Source organism: Amblyomma maculatum, chromosome 6 (assembly GCF_055883805.1).
Source record: "Amblyomma maculatum isolate TAMU_Amacu chromosome 6, ASM5588380v1, whole genome shotgun sequence".
In the NCBI taxonomy this organism is placed as follows: Eukaryota; Metazoa; Arthropoda; class Arachnida; order Ixodida; family Ixodidae; genus Amblyomma; species Amblyomma maculatum.
Window position 1 is genome coordinate 34,102,280 of NC_139349.1, and position 19,192 is coordinate 34,121,471.

The 19,192-nt window shown below is 43.9% G+C and overlaps 2 protein-coding genes across 2 annotated transcripts in view; both read left to right on the forward strand.

The window, feature by feature from the left end:
* Nucleotides 1–4,255, forward strand: part of LOC146185465 (venom allergen 5-like) — a 41,758-nt gene extending 37,503 nt beyond the window's left edge. Inside the window, exons 8-9 of the mRNA XM_084606430.1 lie at nucleotides 1,009–1,274; nucleotides 3,593–4,255. Coding sequence (XP_084462556.1) covers nucleotides 1,009–1,274; nucleotides 3,593–3,691 — 365 coding nt within the window. The 3' untranslated portion in view covers nucleotides 3,692–4,255. The remainder of the gene's footprint in view (nucleotides 1–1,008; nucleotides 1,275–3,592) is intronic.
* Nucleotides 4,256–7,902: 3,647 nt separating this feature from the next.
* The window catches only part of LOC146185466 (CRISP/Allergen/PR-1-like), a 65,387-nt gene continuing 54,097 nt past the window's right edge, over nucleotides 7,903–19,192 (forward strand). Inside the window, exon 1 of the mRNA XM_084605533.1 lies at nucleotides 7,903–8,114. The gene's annotated coding sequence lies outside the window, so the exon portion shown is untranslated. The remainder of the gene's footprint in view (nucleotides 8,115–19,192) is intronic.

Below are 19,192 nucleotides of genomic sequence, written 5' to 3' on the forward strand. Positions count from 1 at the left end.
TCTCTCTCTCTCTCTCACACTCTCAATGCACCCCTCTGTTACCTTGATGAAATCTTACTACCATAGAGTTGGTTTCTTTTTATTGAAATAGAAAAACAGCATCTACATGCAATACTTTGTTGCGTTTACTGGCGCGGTTTCATAAACCAAACATGCTTTTCCATCATGTTCCAACATGTATTTTGCATGAGGAACTTTGTTTTTATTTTAGTGCAAAGTTCCACATAAGCAAGTTGTCAATACTCTACCATAAATGAAACTTCGCTGTGAAAGGTGCTGCATTCGCGCCTTCTCAGCAAGGAAGTCGATACGCGACGAAAGTTGTGTCCAACCACTGGTGAGCATTTGAATCGCAAGGCTTACACTAGGCTCGCTATGGTTTTGTCCAATATTTACAGCCAGGTAGACTGGGGTGGTTGCTTCTGAAGCTTGTAATGAGGCTTCGTACTCTCTACGGTCGCAGTCTCACAGGCGATGCGAAACCTCGTACTCACTCTTATCGAGGTTAGATATTCCAATAGTGCTTCTACGCGCTCTATTACAGCGCTTAGAAGCAAACCTTTTTAGCTGCTCACGTTTGACAAGGGCCGTGTATATAGTAAAATGATGATATATTCTAAAAAAACAAATCGTGAATTTCCACCATACTATGTATCCTTCGAAGCTCGCTGTTGTACGGCACGGTTCATCAGCTTGTATACAGCAAATAGCTAGTGCGTGATAAGATACTTTTGTGATGTCGGTAATGAGCCTACACGTCTAGGTATGTATTGACTGACCACTATAGCTGGCGCAATTTATTTCTGTACAGTATATGCTTCTTTATCTGCCCTGTATATCAAGAAGCTCAGTAATATGTTAAAACTTGAACTGTAAAAGCTGTCCCGAGGGTGTATTACTGAGGGCATGAGAGATCTGCATGCTCTTCCATATGCCCAAATAATTACCCACTTTCGTCGCGGAGATCGTCTTTACGCAGAGAGCGCTGACTGTTTCCTGTATGCGCAGCTGGCTACTTGGAGACCGTAGTCGAAGGTGGCAGCCGGGCCGCGCTCACCTTCAAAAAGACCATCAAGAGCCCGCAGTCCCCGTTCTGCATTAACATCGAGTATGCCATGGGTCCCACCAAGGCCGGCAACCCCTCCGACGGCCTGCTGAGGCTTCTCCTCACATCGCCTGCGCTGCCGCTCTTCCAGATCGACGCCAAGATCGGCGGTGACTACGTGGGATTGCAGAAGTACTCCTTCTCGCTGGACTTTCGCATACCCGTCCAGGTATGCTCGCGACGCCTACAACAAGCGCTATATAAAGCGACGGCTGAAATACTCTGAAAAATAGTTTACGCGATAGCGCCTTTATCATCGTCACTTCATTCCGCGAATTTCTGGAATTGAGAGGAGAAGGACTGGCGCAAAGTGTTGCGAAGAAAAGTATTTTGTGCGTTTCGGTCATGGTTGTTTCGATGGAGGCGAAACAAAGGGCGTCCGTGTGCTGTTGTTGTGGCTGTAGGAAGAAGCAAAAGAAAACGCACGGGCCTGCTACTGGCTTTGTAGCTAAGCCACCTCCGCTGCCTCGTGCGGACAGAAGAGAAAATAGAGAAGAGAAAAAAAGAAGAGGGAGAGAAAGGCGCGCGCCGCAACAGCCGAGGGGGCGGAGGTGGTGAAGGGTGGCTGTTCCTGGGCCTGATGGGGCTGGGACAGGTAGGTCACCGCCGCTTGCGGCTGGGGCAAGCCTGCCACTTAATTTTTATCTGTTGTAGGCAGTCATTGTACCCGCCACCGCTTCGGTGGTGGACGACGGCTTTTGCGGCGCGCGTCTTTCTCTCATAGCCGTCGAATGAGCGAACTGTAGATTCTATTGCGTAATAACTGATGCCAAGCAGGAACTGATCGATTACATCTTTAAAGGTGGCTGCCTGTCTCAAACAGAAGTGCTTTTTACGGCTTTCACGTGAAACTATTAGCGCAAGATCCCCACTATAGTTATTCGGTGGTCAGGGAGCTCACTAATCAGCCGGAGGATCACGTTCAATGTCGCCGTCGAGGTGCCTGTGTACTATGCGATGTCAGCATATGTTGAAAAATTACACAGGCTGAAATTATCGTCTCTGATAGCCTGAGTAGCTTTGGTTGTTAAATTTTTATAAGCCATATTCACTATACGTTCCGTACAATGATGGAGCACCACGAATAACTCTCGCGAGGCATTCATTTTAAGGTTTGGATAACAGGTCTAGCGTGACGCCCGATGTTTACTAGACTTCGATGTCCAACCATACGGTGGCCACTGTGACTTCACTGCAGGTCATATATCCTCCCAATACGACGTCTAGCCGCAATGCCGCATATCGGGTCAAGACAGAAGTAAAAGTATCCAGTCGGGTCCACGACAGGGGGTGCGGTTACTGCCTTGAAATAATCATGGAATGAAACCAGATTATCTTCAGGTTATTGCTCGCTATGAACAGATGAGGTACCTTTAGGGAAGATGAATTCCTTTTTTTGTGAATCTTTTTGAATTCCTTGCAACAACGGTAAGGCCACATATGCTTATGACATAAAATGAAGGTCAACAAAATCTACGGACCAAGATTGCCACGATATGTCGTAAGTACAACACAGCGTGAGCATAAAAGCTATCGGGCTTGCCGGCCAAAACAGCGAAACCAACTTTCCCATCGCAGTCGCCTGATCTGCTCCTTTCTGAACGGAGGCCTCAGAACAGGAGCACCACCTTGGTTTATTGAAATGTTGTCATAATAAATACTAATATAATATATGTATAACGCTCACAAACATACAGGAGACCTGGCTTTGGAGGTCCCCGCATCATGTACGCAGGCCTTTGAAGAATATGTTCATGTACCATCAGTTTTGTCTGAGAATTTTCTTCCTCTAGGAGGAAAGTGCGCACATAGAAAACAAGAGAAGTTACGGATAATATTGAAAGATTAAGGTAACCCGGATTCTAATCAGAGGAACAAACCAAACATTGATTCAGAGTGCTCTTCCAGTTACTAATATTGGATCACGTGTTCATAGGATACTTCGGCTAACTGTTTTTGTTCAGTGGTCGTGACAGTCATGCGTGGCGTCATCTGTGGTGCCACCAGCTGGCGTTCACAACTCGTCGTACTCTGAATCAGCGGCTGTAAATGTTTGAAGGACGAAAGCTTCTTAAATCACGTAGCAGAGTCGAAATTTGCGGTTTCATAAGCATACCTGGTAATGATGGTACGCGTAATCAGTTATTTGAAATGACACTGTACCAGCGTGCAGGCTTCGGTGTCGTGTGCATGCTATTACCGTATATACCAAGCGCAGAGAAAAGGCCCCGTGAACAAAAGTGGCATCTCGTTTGAGGGTTAAAATAGAATTAGCGCTCACAGTTTGTTTCATTTGGGGATAGGTTAACCACCTATGTATATAATACACCATGTGTGCCTAAAATACGATCGGAATGCTTTCCCAGTTTAGAAAGTCTCGAAGAAAGAAAAGAAACCTCCTTGATGGCTGCTTTCATGCTTCTGTACTGTACATTAAAACTGGGCTGTTGCAAGCCTAGAGCCTAATGGTCTGTTCTCTCTTCGCAGGTTGGCTTCGATTACTCAGTTCCAATCAACAGCTCGTCGCAGTACTTTGACCTGCACAAGCTTATTGTCAGCCAAGGAGCCTGTTCACAAAACTTCTGAGGATTCTGTGCTGCTGGACCGAACGTGCACTGTGGCGGCTCATATTTGGGTATGCGTAGCGAGTGCGCACGGCGAGGATTATCTACGGAACTTGAGGTGTTCGGTGAGCGATCCTTTACCAGGCCCTTGAGTCGAGATGAGACGACGCGTATCCGATGGTGTACAGAATTGACAGGCCGATTTTGGCATACGGCGCCTTACTTCTTTTGGTGATGTTTTTAGCTGACGATGTGCTCATTACTTGTGCCCTTTTTGTGTTGGTGTGCTGTGATTTTTTATTATTTGTTATTACGGTGTTGGCAAAACGAGAGGGAATATATTGTGGGTGACGACGAATCTTTTCAGAAAGATATTTTCTTCATTCCGAGTTTTATTTTTGTATTTCCTTATGTTTTCTTGTTACATGCATTTAGTATATTGCCTATCAACAGTATGAAAGTAGCAGGAATTTCTGAGCGGCGCCTTATGAAGTGGAATACTTGCTTCGCAAGAGCAAAGTACATAAAACACATTTGAAAAACTGCATAAAAACACGTCAAATGATTATATGGGATGGACAACGTAGCCCGGAATGGCAACTGTACAATATTCATGCAGGATTTAAGTCTCGCTTCTTCGCCAACTGCGACTTTTCAAATGACATGGTGTCGCGTAATATCACTTGACATTATGTATGCAGGCTCCACCAAAACCAGGAATTACTTTCAGTGTTTTCTGTCTTTTAGCCACCATTTTAATGCCAAATTTCGCAGACCTTGTTACCTATTTAACTACCTAAATTTTCTGCGCAAACTACGGCTCTAGCTAGGCTACTTAAGTTTATTTCAGAGTCTGAGCATGCGATGTTTTTACTGTCGTCTCTGACACACTTCGTATGGGTTTATTTTGGGCTCTGGGTAAAGCATATAACAAATTGAGAAAAAATACCTTGGTTTGCTTGCGTTTAATTGCCGTTATCTGGACTTATTTGCAGATGATGGAGCATCACTGCAAGAAATTTAGTTAGTTTCAGAGCAGATGTTTAGAAAGAATTTTTTTTTCAGTCGTTGCTACCGCACTTCAGGTTTTCCTGTTTTTCTGTGACGCAAAGTATATTAAGCTATTGCTTTTCTCAACGTGTACGCGTGCTGTCATTTTTCCGAACACAAACTGTTCAGGAACTCTGATATTCTGAAACGCGCGTTATTGTTCTTCGCTGGTGCTTTTTCGAGGAACCCCAATTTATATTGACTGTTTTCACAGATCCTAAAATTTTTACAGAAGTAATGATTTTACGCATGTACATAAGAATCGCGAACGTGTTATGGGAGGTGTTATAAATATTTACATATTTCATGTCATATGCGATTACAAAGTGTTCATTTTTTTACAAGCTGAATGGTATACATGTCCATGATTTCAGTTTTGCATGTTTTATCACTTTCACCATTGCATCCCCTCCATTTTATGTTTCAACCTCTCAAAGGTGTTCTTGATTTGAAGGTGAAACATCTGTACAATGTGCAATAAATGACCTTTACCTCTCGTATTCTATGCTTCATTGCTTGATTTAATAAAATTGCGTATTATGCGCTACTGGGCACTCTAATATGATCATAACCACAGCCCATGAATCTGGAGCCAACCAAGCTTAGTACCTGATCGTTTCAACTCAACGGATGTGCTTTCGCTTCATGTTCAAAAAAAGGGGCCTGTTTAAAAATAATTACGCCTGAAATAATTATCATTGCACTGCGCGTATACAAGAGCACTCACAATGAGCGGCGCAATGGCAGAACCAACAAAATTGTTTGAGAAACTTTGCAGGAGGAGATACTTTATGTTATGCAATGTAGGGCATAACGGCTCCTTAATTTAGGACTGAAAAGAGACACACTCTCAGAATGACTCTAAGCAGACGTCATACTGTTTCTGTATACATACTGTTGAATGATATCGTACAAGGTGTGTTCTTATAGCATTCTTGTGAATTTCCTTGGTGTATAGAATGTGAGCAACATTCACTTATTGCCCGGAAGAGAATACTTGCTTTTGTGTTCGATCTGTTGCAAAACTGCAATCTTCGCTAATAGTTGGTTAGTATTTTTTATGTGAAAATGTTTTTCCATCTCAGAGAGTGCATTGAAAAAAAAATTGAACTTAAAGCAATGGCAACGATTTTACCGAAGAATTATTTTAATTTCTTCTATTTTGAAAAACCTACTTGCTTACGGTTGTGAACTGACAGCTGCATGTTAAATTTAGGCTAAACCAGAGATCTCCAAATAGTTTGCCCTTTGAAAATCATTGCGACACATATGAATATAGTTTTTATGAATTTATCAATGCTACGGAACCGAAAATATTGTGCCACGAAATTTAGTGCTATGTAAAATACTTGGCTAAAATGCGGTTTGGGCAAAATAACAACGAAATTTTGAATCCGATAATGAAAATGAATTCTTTAAGAAATCTTGCGACCTATCAAAAATATAACCATTTCTCAGTAAACTTAGGGGACAACTATCGGAAATATTCCAGTCGAAATAATTTTTAGTGTGATTGTTAGGGGGGCAGCCCACAAGCAAAATTAGATTTCTACTCACAACACAGAATCGCAACGCCAACGCTGCTAAGTTTCTCTAATAATTTCATTATTTTTAATTAGTAATCTCTTACGCAGTTCATGGTGCATTTGAGTGAAAAAAATAAAGAAACTTGCGCGTTATTGCTACAGGGTAGAAATGTAGCTTGCCCATTTTTGCAGCTATTTCGCGTTTGCGTAAAAAAAAAAGCAAATCCAGCATTGTATGCGAAATGGAATGTCTCTTCCTCACAAATGTGCAGCGTAAATAGTTTAGAAGTCATCTCACTATTAAATGAATTTATAACAACTGCGGTTTTGAAAACAAGAGCGATAACAATGTGAGTGAGTTCGGGGGTGAATTACGACGGGGATGCTTACGACTCCACTGAGTTTTCCCATCGTGAATTTATGGATAATGGTAACGGCATTTTAAAACTCTACGAACAAAAAAAAAACACCTTAGCAACGACGGACAATGTTTAGTTAATTAGTGCCTCTTCTGATAAAAATTGCAAAGATTCAATTAACCTTGAACCAAGTTTCCCGAGTATTAGACATTGGCCGCTGTCGTAGTCGCTGCTGTTGATTCGATCTTGGTTCGCTTCCACGCTTGATGGGCTTCTCGGAAAAGGGCCAGTCTGGCTTGTCGTTGTTCGATGGTCGCGGAAGCCTGTCTGGCATGGGTGCGATCTTTGTCTTCAGCGGGGTTGCGTACGTGCGTGACGTATTTACCTAGGTTAAATGAAGCAGCAGTGCAAATGAAACTTTATGAAGACGATGGTGTTCAGTGCACAGTGTGAGAGTATGTTACAGTGAGAACTTGACGAAGACGATAGTGTTTTGCACAGAGCGAGAGTAAGTTGCAGTTTTAGACGAGGCGTGATTTGCTGCAGCGATATAGCGCTCTCGCGCCTGGGCACGACGATACATTCGATGCTTGATGCAGAGTGCGCCAGATGAAAAAAAAAAAAAAAATGCCGCGAACGGGTGCGGGACGCCATTTGTGGAACGCATGGAACGCTCAAGAATAGCATTGAATAAAACGAAACTCACAAATGAACCCAGTAGAGCTAGCTCTGTAAAATACAGCGGCCAAAGCCACAGGCACCTCTAACGAAAGTATTCATCCGCGCATCTTTGACGCACGCGTAGTCAGTCATGATTTGTAGTTTCAGCTCTAGATGAAAGTAAACCGGACAAGTGCGAAACTTCCCAGGGGGCAGAAAGAACGAGTAACAGAAAACAAGTGGCGATAGACAATAAGACTGAAGGAAAAAAGAAAACCTGCGACGAACGATCACGAAACGAACGAGTCACGCTGACAAGGAGGGCAGCTGCGGCTTAATGGATAGCCCGGCTCCGTAACACGCAAGCTCGCCTCACTGGCAAGCCGCGTAGCTTGCAAACTGACCTCGCAAGGCTTTAGTTGCCTATGCGTGGCTAATCTCTTCGAGCAGAGCTTCTAACACACATATATAGCTCGCCAGCAAGCGTCGTTTGCTCGGCTCGCCCGTGTCAGCTCGATGGGCGCCCGTAATCTATTGGGAACCCTTATCGTGCAGCCGAGTTGCCTCGGCACAGTGTAGCGGAAAAGAAGCGTTAACCATGAGTAGGAGATAAGCGCGGAAAAGGGCATCAAGGAAAGAACGGGTCTTCACAAATTTCAACGCTGTACAATTTTCAGGAATAGTTTTGTGGCTGACGAAGATGCGTGAAGAGGAGTGCCGGTCTTGTGGCGTAGTATATAATTTCGACGTTTGGTTCTGCAGGCCAACACTTCACAAGTTAATAGTTGATGCAATCAGAGCGTAGAACAGCTTACGCTCAACGCGAGAAGATAGTACCTTCTGCAGAAAGGTATGTTGAGCGTATATTGCATTTATCAGTACGTACATACAATGGCGCACCAGGTTGAAACAGAGCTGAAAATTTTGTCTTTACCACAATTCAGTCATGAAGTTTTAGAAACTGAAATTTTCAGTACCTGTTTTTGGGGCTTTCCTTTGTTAAAGTGACAACACTGCAGAGTAACCCGCGCAACAGAAAAATGATACATTACAGAAACGATATCGTTAAGACCAAGCATGCTACCTTATGTTGGGCCCTAAATGACATTTTTCCGACTGAGCATGGACAGACTCAAATAATGCTGCTAAAGCTGTGAATACTGATGAAAGATAATGTCACTGGGTTGGCAATGCAGCCATTTCCACATCATTTAAGTATTCTGGGCTGACATCATGAGTCTGAATGTAAACTTCAGTCAATACAGTTCTTCACTACTCTAGACTTGATCATAATGCAGTACTTTTGACGGCACAGTGGCAGGTACTAATACTTGAGCTGCGGTACCTACGGGAAAAATGTTCGGAGTTTAAGAAAGAAAAATATTATTGTTTTAAGTTTAAATGCTTTTTTTGATTGTCTGCTTAACTCAAAAGCACGGTGCTGGCTGTGACTTCCCTAGCACCGCCTGTCGGGACAATCTGGAGGTACATGTGCCAATTATCAAGGGTCCGTTTACAGCGTGAGTAGTTAGTTTCTATTACGCGAAGTATTTCAATTAGCTTAATGTGCGCCATGCATTCTATCATTGCCGTCATAGCATATTGAGATGTAAGATTGCCGGGGCAACCGGAAAGGGAAATCTGTGACTTGAGCATGTTTTATGGTCGGCTTTAAGCGGTGATCCAATCCTTCAAATTTTGTTCCTTGCTTGTTTCCACTCCAACTGATGGCAATGAATTGATGACTTACATAAAACTGTTTATGACGCCGAAGAATTAACGTTTGCTACGAGAACAAACGGAACTAAGCTAACCAGTTGTCGCTGAGTGCTTAGTAAAAGGAAAAAAAAAAAACAAGCGCAAAAGTTATTCGAAGGGACATTATTTCCCCCATCTTAGATGGTTTTCTTCAGGTGTGACGTCGACTCTTTGCCATCAGCCTCCCTACACGCACTGCACGGCACAAGCTTCCCTCATACTCCCGAAACTAATTCGGTCCTGTGCAAGCTGCAGCCACATAATTTTCTCAGACTTACAGATGTCATTCGCTCACTTGGGCTTCTGTCGCCTTCTGCCATGGCTCCTTTCTATCGGAATGCAGTCAGTAAGCTTTAAATACCACCGGTTATCTTGCCTTCGTAAGATCTCAGGGGCACGTATTAGGTTAAAAACTACCTCTGGATTAGAAAGCAGTCAAGGATTGTCACAGAACGTTGAATTAAAGGAACAACTGAATAACCCAAGGCGAGCTTCAGGAATGCGTCAAGCCAAAGTGAATTGTTATTGAAAATACATAAGGAATCCCTCATAAACTATAAGTTGAAATGCACTAACGCATACAGGAAAGCTGATTTATCAAATATGCTTTCGAAGGAGGCGACGAAGGAAGTTGAGTGGGCTTATATTCGCGCTATATTCTTTTTTTCTCTCTGCCATGAGCGTACCCTTCCGGATATATCATGAAGGCGAGTTATAAAGGGGGCTGGAACAGAAACTCTTTTCCATTTTCTCCCAGGTGCGCGTGAACGCTTGCACCTGTGGGGCATCGGCCACGATTTAAGGCGTTCCTTTTTTTTTTTGATGCATCAACAATCAGCTGCCAGGCGACACGAATATTACAAGCAACATGCATACAAGAGTCGTGCACGACCATTTCGGTACTAGCTTGTCAAGGAAGATTTTCCTTAGGCTTTTTTGTGGAAGAAATCATTTGTACCGATCAAGAGTCGCACTGGTTAAAGACGACGGCCTCGCTTGAATAATCAAGGGTATGGACGCTGCCATCTGCGGCACTTATACTCAGTTCTTTTCCTAATCTCTAACGGCAGGTTAATTCATTATTTTTTGTATGTCAGCTTAACATGCATACAATTCCAAACCATTGATGGCTGGTAGGGTGAATGCGTGAGTTTCTGCGTTTAGTGGGGTCAGAACAAGATGTTTTTGTCGTGAGCCCACGGTAACAGTTCAAGATTCACCCAGATATCAACGACGCGCTGTTGATTCTCCAATAGTAGCTTATTTAACCATTATTATTTCAAATGGCGACTAAATCTGTCCCTGCTTTGACGATCGCAGCATCCTAGGTGTGATTTCTTGCACGCCACATTCAGTGCGGTGATGTTACCGCACAGATTGTTATATGAAGTAATAAAAACGGTGTCAGATATGCATACTCGACGGAAACGAGTTTTTTTTACACCTCAATGAAGTTGTACGGGAGCGTGAGGTAAGAAACGATGCAAAAGCAAACAGCACAGAACTCAGGCTCGTTTTTATGGAGACGGAGATGCATCCCAGGCGACAGCGGCTTTTGCTTTAACTGCAATGCAAATTGAAAGGAGGGGCAGCGCGTGGGTGCGCAAGTTCATGATGAACCTCAGCAACGAGTATAACCGTTAACAGAAAATGTCAGACCCGACTTGCAGAATCGCTTAAATTTTTAATTGCTGGGTCGCCCACTTTTCACTCACGTTATGCCGCAAGCTAATGCGAACGCAAGAGAAGAAAATGATCGAAAATGGAGTTGCAAGCTCATTGAGCCTAACCTACGCGTGCAGTATTTGAAAGAATCAACAAACGGTCACAAAAACGCGTTTTCAGCCATGAGCCGTGCCCCAATTGCTGCGCACAAACGAAAGTCAGCATGGGATACGTTTATATCGTTTGATAAAAGCAGAAATCCGGACTTCGTTTCGTTTCTCGCCCACAGGTGTCGGCGAGGACTGAAGGCGTATCTACAGAGACAAGAAAATTCTTTTGACGTACGGCTTGCCGTGGCGGTAGGGACATAGGGTATGCAGTATCATTCGTTCTGCGATGGCAGATTTCGTTTCATGCAGCTGTGTCGGCCGCTCTTTGGTGTCAACGGGGTGATAAACGAACGCGTGCGCCCGCGAAGTTTGCGTACAGCAAATTTTAGCACTGGTCAAATCATCGAATGAAGCTTTTCTTCAACACAACAGCTGTTTCAAGATTACCAAAGTCTTGTGTGATAGGTGCAAGCATCCGGTAGACGCGGACCGTATCATTTCGCACCACTGGCCTCATACAAATGCACTGCGCCAGCGCTTCGAGCTTTGAGGTGTTCCAAAAATTACCAGGAAAAAAATAAGAAAAGAAGGACGCCGCCCTTTTCAATGAGAAGTGGAGATGTTTGCATGACAGTGTACATCGCAGGCTGCTCCAGTGCAGACCTCGAACATGCATACACGTAGTGCTGCCAAGAAGAGAAAATGTTTGCGTCCGGTGGAAGAAACCCTAAATCTGTTTCGTTGGTTTCGGATCTGAGCATGCCGTTCTGAATTTCACTTCAATGTTCAAAGTACTACGTGATTCTTGCACGTATTACACTAAAAGCGAAATGATGCGATGTAATGTGCCCAACAAATCACAGGTAAATGTCAGCACGAAACAGCAACAGCCACGTCGTAAGAATTTCTGGAGCCGTTCTCCAAAGTGCGTGCAAGGCATTGAAGTAAAATAAACACACAGTGTGAAACTTGGCATCCACGAAAAAAACATCAGTCTATAATTCACTTGAAAGGCCACCGCGGTGTATAAATCTCCTTCACTCTCCAATGAACGCCGCTTCTGCTGCTGACAGGCTGAGTTGCTGAGAATGCTTAGAAGCACAGCATTCGAGGTGCACTTTGGCTCTCGCGTTCTTCAAGGCGATTACAAAGCAATAATATTGCGCTGTTAGACAGGCAGCTGTCCTCGTCCTGTCTTGCGTGTCACGTGATAGTAGGTACTCCTCAATTGCTGGAAGTTATGTGCACGGTTTTGCACATATATTAATCTGACGCTCTTCACCCCACGTGCAAAGTTGGGTACAGTAGCTCATTTTTTCTTTTTATAAGCTTTTCATGCCTAAAATGCATGAACTACGAAAAAAAAAAGTGGCGCTTTCAGTGTGAATATGCAGCATGTTTGAGATTCCAAGGGCAGCTCTCCCGATGGCAGTTTCAAAGCAATAAATGAGATGCCAATGAGCGAAGTAACATGAAGGGGCTCAGACATGATCATAAAAGTTACGTAAAGCGAGATTGCTGCATCGCACTTAACCTACAGCCTGCTAAAAGGCTGCAGCCGTTACTATACATCTTGTAAAGAAAGGAACATTTATTGCGAAGAAAGAAACATTAATTGACAATCGCCACCAAGAGGAAAAAAAATTAACGTTGTAATTCCTATGTCCCGAATGTGGTAGTTCGACACCTAGTTTTGTAGCTGGTCCATTTAAGACAGCTGGCGCATTGCTTGGAAGCAGCCTCAAGATTGAAGGCTTACTCTGAGCGTTTACGTCGCTGTAGTAAGACTCTGCCTCAGAGCAGCACCCAAAGCGCGTTGGAACAGCGTGTGCTTGAAACTGTTCTGCAAGCAAGGTCGTGAATAACATCGAAACTGGTCGACAGCCAGCAAAAGCACTGTAGTCTGTAGAAAAAGAACCACTGGCGGAAATTCTGTGTTCGAGCATGGATATTTCCTGGCATAAACAAAGAGCGGAGTATTCTGACAAACTTCTCACTTTTTTATTTTTATGGAAGACAGAGAAGAGAGCGCTGTGGTTCTAACGAGCCGCACGATCGACAGACGAGCATAAACATTTACGAAGCGGGTGCGCTCCAAGCTACCTTGTCAATATATGATGGAAATTACGTACCTACGCTAGACATGCGTTTAACGAGGAATGACGAAGGGTAGCAACGTTCTTCAAAGGCTAAAGCAGACAGCAGAGCGAGATTTTGCTTTTGCAGTCGCGAAACATAGTGCTGCGGTACGCGAAGCCCATACAACGACAGAGATCGGTATATGTGTTGTGCCATGTTTGTTACTGGTTTTAGTCCCTGGGTTCTTGTTTATAGTATAATCATCCATTTTATTTTTGCGAATATAACAGGTTTGTCGAAATAGTTTTTATTTTTCCCCTGCCAGGACATTGCTTCTAGTCATCTGAAGACCAGTCGGCACAGTCTCTCTAATACAGCACGAATAAATCAGGAAGGGGGTGGGGGTAGTGTAGATATGATGTTTCCATGGTGTAGGAATGAAATAGATTTGTGTGTTCTTTTTTACTATTTATTGCCTGATGTGCTCGTGCATTGAGGCAATAAACGCTCACGCAAAGTAAATAAGAAATGAATTAAGGCTCTGCAGTGTTGATAGTACTTTTCTATGTTCGCGGACGGAAGCTGCGCTCTCATCTGAATATGTGCATCATTTATGACGTGCTTTGTAAACAAGCTAGAGCCAAAGCGGACTATGTGGAAGGAAGCACACTGGTTTGTTCTCATAGTTATTCACCATGACCGAAAGGTATAGTAGAAATTGACCAGCTGTAACTACCTTTTACGAAAAACAATAGGAAGATGCTGCTGACTAGCTCATGCACTCTCAGCAGCACTGCTTCTTATCGCCTAGAGCCCTCCGTCATGCTAAACTTTTTCGTTATATATTAATTGGATTTCCAGGATAGCTTTCATAAGTTACAAGAAATAAGTTACTCATTTGAAGAAGCGGCACTTACTGAGGCACTGTATACTTTTTTTTTTTCGAAGAGTTTGCCACAAGGCATAAGTTGAGAAAGAGGGAATGGGATGCAGGAGATAGAAAGTTAAAAGATGGAGTGAAGTCCAGTTGCGCTTATGTATTCGAGAAGGTTGGCAGTATAGCGATTGTCCATTGTCCATTTCTCATAATCACTATCGCGATTCCACCGCAGGCCCACCTTATACCTAGGGCGTTGAAGAGGGTAATGAAAATAAGCTAGCAAATCTACAGAGGCTCATAACGAAAGAGAAAGCCAAAAGGAAAATCAGAAAATCTGTTTGAATAAGGGTAACCGAGCAGGTAAACACGATCTTTACGCTGTATTAGACTGCGTGTTCTTCGGGAAATTGGATTAGGAAAGGAAGGCTAATTAACTTTACCAGATAATGAGTTACAATCTTGGATCCGCTGCAGACATTGCCCTGCTAAGTAAACGGACGAACAGCGGATCATGATTGGATATCTGAAGATCAATCATTGTATCTATTTACCAATCGAGGCGCGCACCTAAAAGACGTGGTTTATTGTTTCTAGCGGGACAGATTAAATGGTACGTTCCATGCACTGCCATGAAGAAAAAGATAAAAACTCTCACTTCCACTCACGCCTGGAGCTGAATGCTGCGCTTGCTATAGCGAGGAGAAAGGCAGAGAGGGTTATACCCCTGTTACACGGGCACGTTAACGGCCGTTAAGGAGAACGGCAGTTGGCCTTAACGGCCGTTAGGCGGAGTTACACGGCTGCGCGAGCGCCGTTGGAAATCCAACGGCGATTGACACCAACGAAGGTCTCCGTTCCGCCGCCGTTTCCGTCCGTTTCGTCATGAAGTAGGCAAGATGGCAGCCCCCAGAAGCAACGTGTCTCCGCTGCAGGCGAGCGCTCCGGCGCAAAACCACTTTGCCTGGACAGCGGCACTGACGCATTTACTTATAAACTTGTGGCAAGATTACCTTGCCGTGCTGCGAGCGCAGAAACACAGTGCGCCCGTGTACGCAACATGGAAAGTGCCGTGTGAGCGCAGCCACCACCGTTCCGTTCCCACGGCCGTTACGGCGTTCAACTAACGCTCAACTGAACGGCCGTTGAAAACGCCCGTGTAACGCGGGTATTAAGCTAGCGCTATCACCACCTTATTCCGTCGCACCTTACCCCTCTCGCCAGTGGTCGTCTTGCTCATTTTACTCTTTTAATTCCTTGCACTTCCGCGCTGAGGCTACGGAAAAATCACAGCAATCTCGCGGAACAGGCCGTTAACAGCATTCGCTTTAGAAGTTGCATATTTGTCCCAAGTATTAGAATTCTACGACACCTTTCAATTTTGTGGAAGCTGTAGGATTATTTGAGATACTCATATGTACATGTTGATAGTAATGGTCTAAGCTTTCAACATGTAGCAAACACTTGCTTTAAAAAAATGCCTGCGCTCGTTGCGAATAGTCAAACTGTTATAGAAAAAATTAATGGATGGGTTTTTGTTTTTGAAAACAATTGCGAGACGACTGTAGAATACGGTGACTCCTTTGTGGCCATATTGATACAAATGGTCTAAGCTTCCGATACAGAGAAAAAAGTTCTTTCTGACATTGACTCGCCTCTCACAAGGATGAGTTTAGAGAAGAGAGGGTGTATACTTGAGAGTAGCTCAACCTTTGCATAGAAAACCTATAGAGGTTGTTTTTAAATAGTTGTGAGGCAACTGCCATAAATTGTACGATACTTTCGTAAATATAATGATATAAATGGTTTAATCTACTGATGCGGGTCATGATTTTGCCTCAGAGGTTTTCCCTTTTGTGACAAGAATTAAATATGGTGGACGTGAAAAAGCAACGGCACAAGTGATAAAATTCAGTTCAGTTCAGTTCAGTCGTTCGTGACCCTATGGACCATGTCACGCCACGCTTTCCGGTCTCTCACTATCTTCCTAACATCACATAACTTCATCTGCAGTGCCTCGAGGATGCCATCTAACCATCGCGTTCGCTGCCTACCCCTTCTCCGGCGACCCTCAACCTTTTCCAACATCAAATCTTTCTCCAGTGACTCCTCTCTTCTCATCAGATGACCAAAGTAGCTGAGCTTTAACTTTAGAATTTGACCCTCCAATGAGCAGTCAGGGTTTATGATCGACAATATCGACTGTTTTGATCTTCTGGCAGTCCAAGGAACTCTCAAGAGTCTTCGCCAGCACCACAATTCAAACGCGTCAATTCTTCGGCGGTCAGCCTTTTTCACAGTCCAACTCTCGCATCCATACATCAAAACTGAAAAGACCATAGCACGAGTTATACGGATCTTGGTTGGCAGACTAATGTCTCTGCTCTTTACTAGGCGGTCAAGGCTAACCATTGCTCTCTTTCCCAGAAGCAGGTGTCTCCTAATTTCATGGTTGCAGTCTCCTTCCGAAGTAATCTTGGAGCCCAAGAACAGAAAATCTGCCACAGCTTCTACTTCTTGTCCATTGATGTTCCAGGACTTGATAGGGCAAGACGCCATGATCTCTGTCTTTTTAAGGTGCAGTTTAAGCCCAAACTTCTCACTCTCTTCTTGTACGCGCATCAGAAGTCTGTTGAGTTCCACTTCACTTTCTGCCATTAAAGTGGTATTATCCGCATATCTAAGGTTGTTGATACGTTTTCCAGCAATCTTCACTCCAGCTGAAGACTCGTCCAGACCGGCCTTCCTCATGATGCACTCTGCATATAGGTTAAATTGGCAGGGCGACAGTATGCAGCCTTGCCTTACTTCTTGCTCGATCGGAAACCAATGAGTAAGACCATGCCCAGTTCTGACTGTGGCCTCTTGCCCTTCATACAGGTTCCTGAGGAGACAGATGAGGTGAATTGGAACTCCCATCTCTTGGAGAGCTTGCCACAATCTGCTGTGATCTACGCAGTCAAACGCTTTCGCATAATCAATAAAGCAGAAGTAGATGGGTTTCTGGAACTCTCTTGCTTTTTCCATGATCCAGCGAAGGTTAGCAATTTTGTCTCTAGATCCTCTGCACTTGCGAAACCCAGCTTGCACGTCCGGAAGCTCCCGATCCACATACTGCTGCAGCCTACCTTGGAGGATTTTCAACATCACCTTGCTAGCATGCGAAATAAGCGCGATCGTGCGGTAGTTGGAACAATCTTTGGCACTGCCTTTCTTTGGAATGGGGACGTAAACTGACCTCTTCCAATCCTGTGGCCACTGCAGGGTTGTCCAAATCTTCTGACATAATGTATGCAGAATGTTAACAGCGTCATGGTTGAGGTTTTGAAGCAACTCAGCTGGAATGCCATCAATTCCGCTAGCTTTGTTCTTAGCAAGGCCGGCTAAGGCCCATTCAACTTCACTCTTCAGGATGCTCGGCTCGAGATCAGTAATCACAACCGTCTTATGTTGGGTTTGCACATTCGGGTCCTTCTTGTACAGTTCTGTGTATTCCTGCCACCTCTTCTTTATCTCTGAGGCTTCAGTGAGGTCCTTGCCTCGTTTGTCCTTTATCACGCCCAGCTTAGCACAGAAGCTTCCTTTGATATCTTTGATTGTCTTATACAGAACTCTTGTGTTCCTTAATTGGCTGTTGTCCTCAACTGCTTGGCACTGTATGTTCAGGAAGGCATGCTTATCTCTCCTTGCTATTTTCTGAAAATCCGCATTGAGAACCTTGTATCTTTCTCTTTCCCCCATAACGTTTGCCATCCTCCTTTCCTCAGCTATTTGCAAAGCCTCTTCAGATCACCAGTTTGCTTTTTTGCATTTCTTTTGCTTTGGAACTACCTTAGTAGCAACTTCTTGTATTATATCACGAACATCAGTCCACATCTCTTCGGGCTCTCTGTCTTCTAGATCTAATTCTTGAAATCGATTCCTCACTTCCACAGCATATTCTAATGGAATTTGATCCCGATCATACCTGACAGGCCTTCTAGTTTTCTGCGTTTTCCTTATTATTATTATTAGCAAAGTAAAAAAACCCGCCTAGAAAGTATTGTGATATGCTAATTGGTACCGCGAAGCTATACATTATGCGAAAAAGTTACTATGAAAACGTTTTCAGAGAAACAGCCAAAAATTTTTTGGTATGGGTAGAAAAAAATTGTATATTCATGGCGCTCGGCTGTGTAAACGTAGTAACATTACTGTTGGATTTAAAATCACTCGCAAATGCGCGCAAGAAAGGTATTTAACGATGATATATGTCTACAAGGGCTATTATTAGGTCTGTACTTTATGAACTGCTTCTTTTCACTAAGGACGCAGCCGATATGAGTTCTGCGCAAACGACCGTATGAAGCGAAGGAAACGCAGTTCATTTCTCTTATTTGCTTGTTGTGCTCAAGTTTATTTCGTTATGTGCAATAAACTCCATGTGCCACATGAACAGTGAGAACGCAGGGGTTCGACTGCACAGAGTCAGATTCTGTCAACGAAATTAGTTACTATTGATGCAACTAAACAAAAAAGGGGAGTGGGCGAGGGGTTTTGATGCTAAATTTAAAATGGAAACAACTCTAGCCAGATCCGAGGGAAACACAGCCAACGCTAATTGAAAACTCGCATTCAACCGGCATGGTGGCACGCTAGAAAAACTGGTGTGCCCTGCAATTGGGGTAGAGTGGGTGAGCGGGAACCCTTATTCTCGTTAAGGTGTGAATTCTCCTATTCCTCTGGCGAATGTGAAACCTTCAGTCCTGGGCCGCAGTGGTCTTCGCCGTTTTGTAAGCTCTGTTGATCAGCTTAAGATGCCCTTCCGGTTGTGAGCAGGATTTAGGAGCCTCACACTCCTCAGGTGTTTTTCCGGTGTTTAAACCTTTCGGAATCGCTCCTTATAGATCATATCGGAAAGATGCAATAAAATTGTTGCCGTGCTACCAAGCGAGAATTTCTGCATGCTGGAAGTCGTGTAACCATCTAGAAGTGTAAGTATAGTCGTTAGTCAAGCGTACTTGAAGGACAGTACATCTTAAGTTCAGGTTTTGACATATAGTGCTTTTTTCTCAGCAGACGGTGATACATGAGTGATTTTAAACCTGAGTGGGGTGGCGGTTGAGCTAGCGATACAGAGTGTTGTCGCTCAGAGAAACCGGCGGCAATCAAATAGTTTCTGGAGCCTATAAGCATTTCCTGCTTTTCCGCGGTAGAGAAAGAGGTAATGGCGTTACCTGGGCATTTTTACCGGCTTATATGGTAAAGTGTTGGGTATTGCGTAGCGGAAATTCATTCTCATACCTTCTAGGGTGGGTGTTCGTGAGTAGGCTCAGACTTGATTATGTATTAGTCTGCAGCTGTCTCGCTGTCTCGAGGAAACCTGCTGCTCCTTGCTAAGATTGTTTTGGGGAGGGGGGGGGGGATGGAAGGGGCGTACGTCTTCAGTATGGTTCTTTG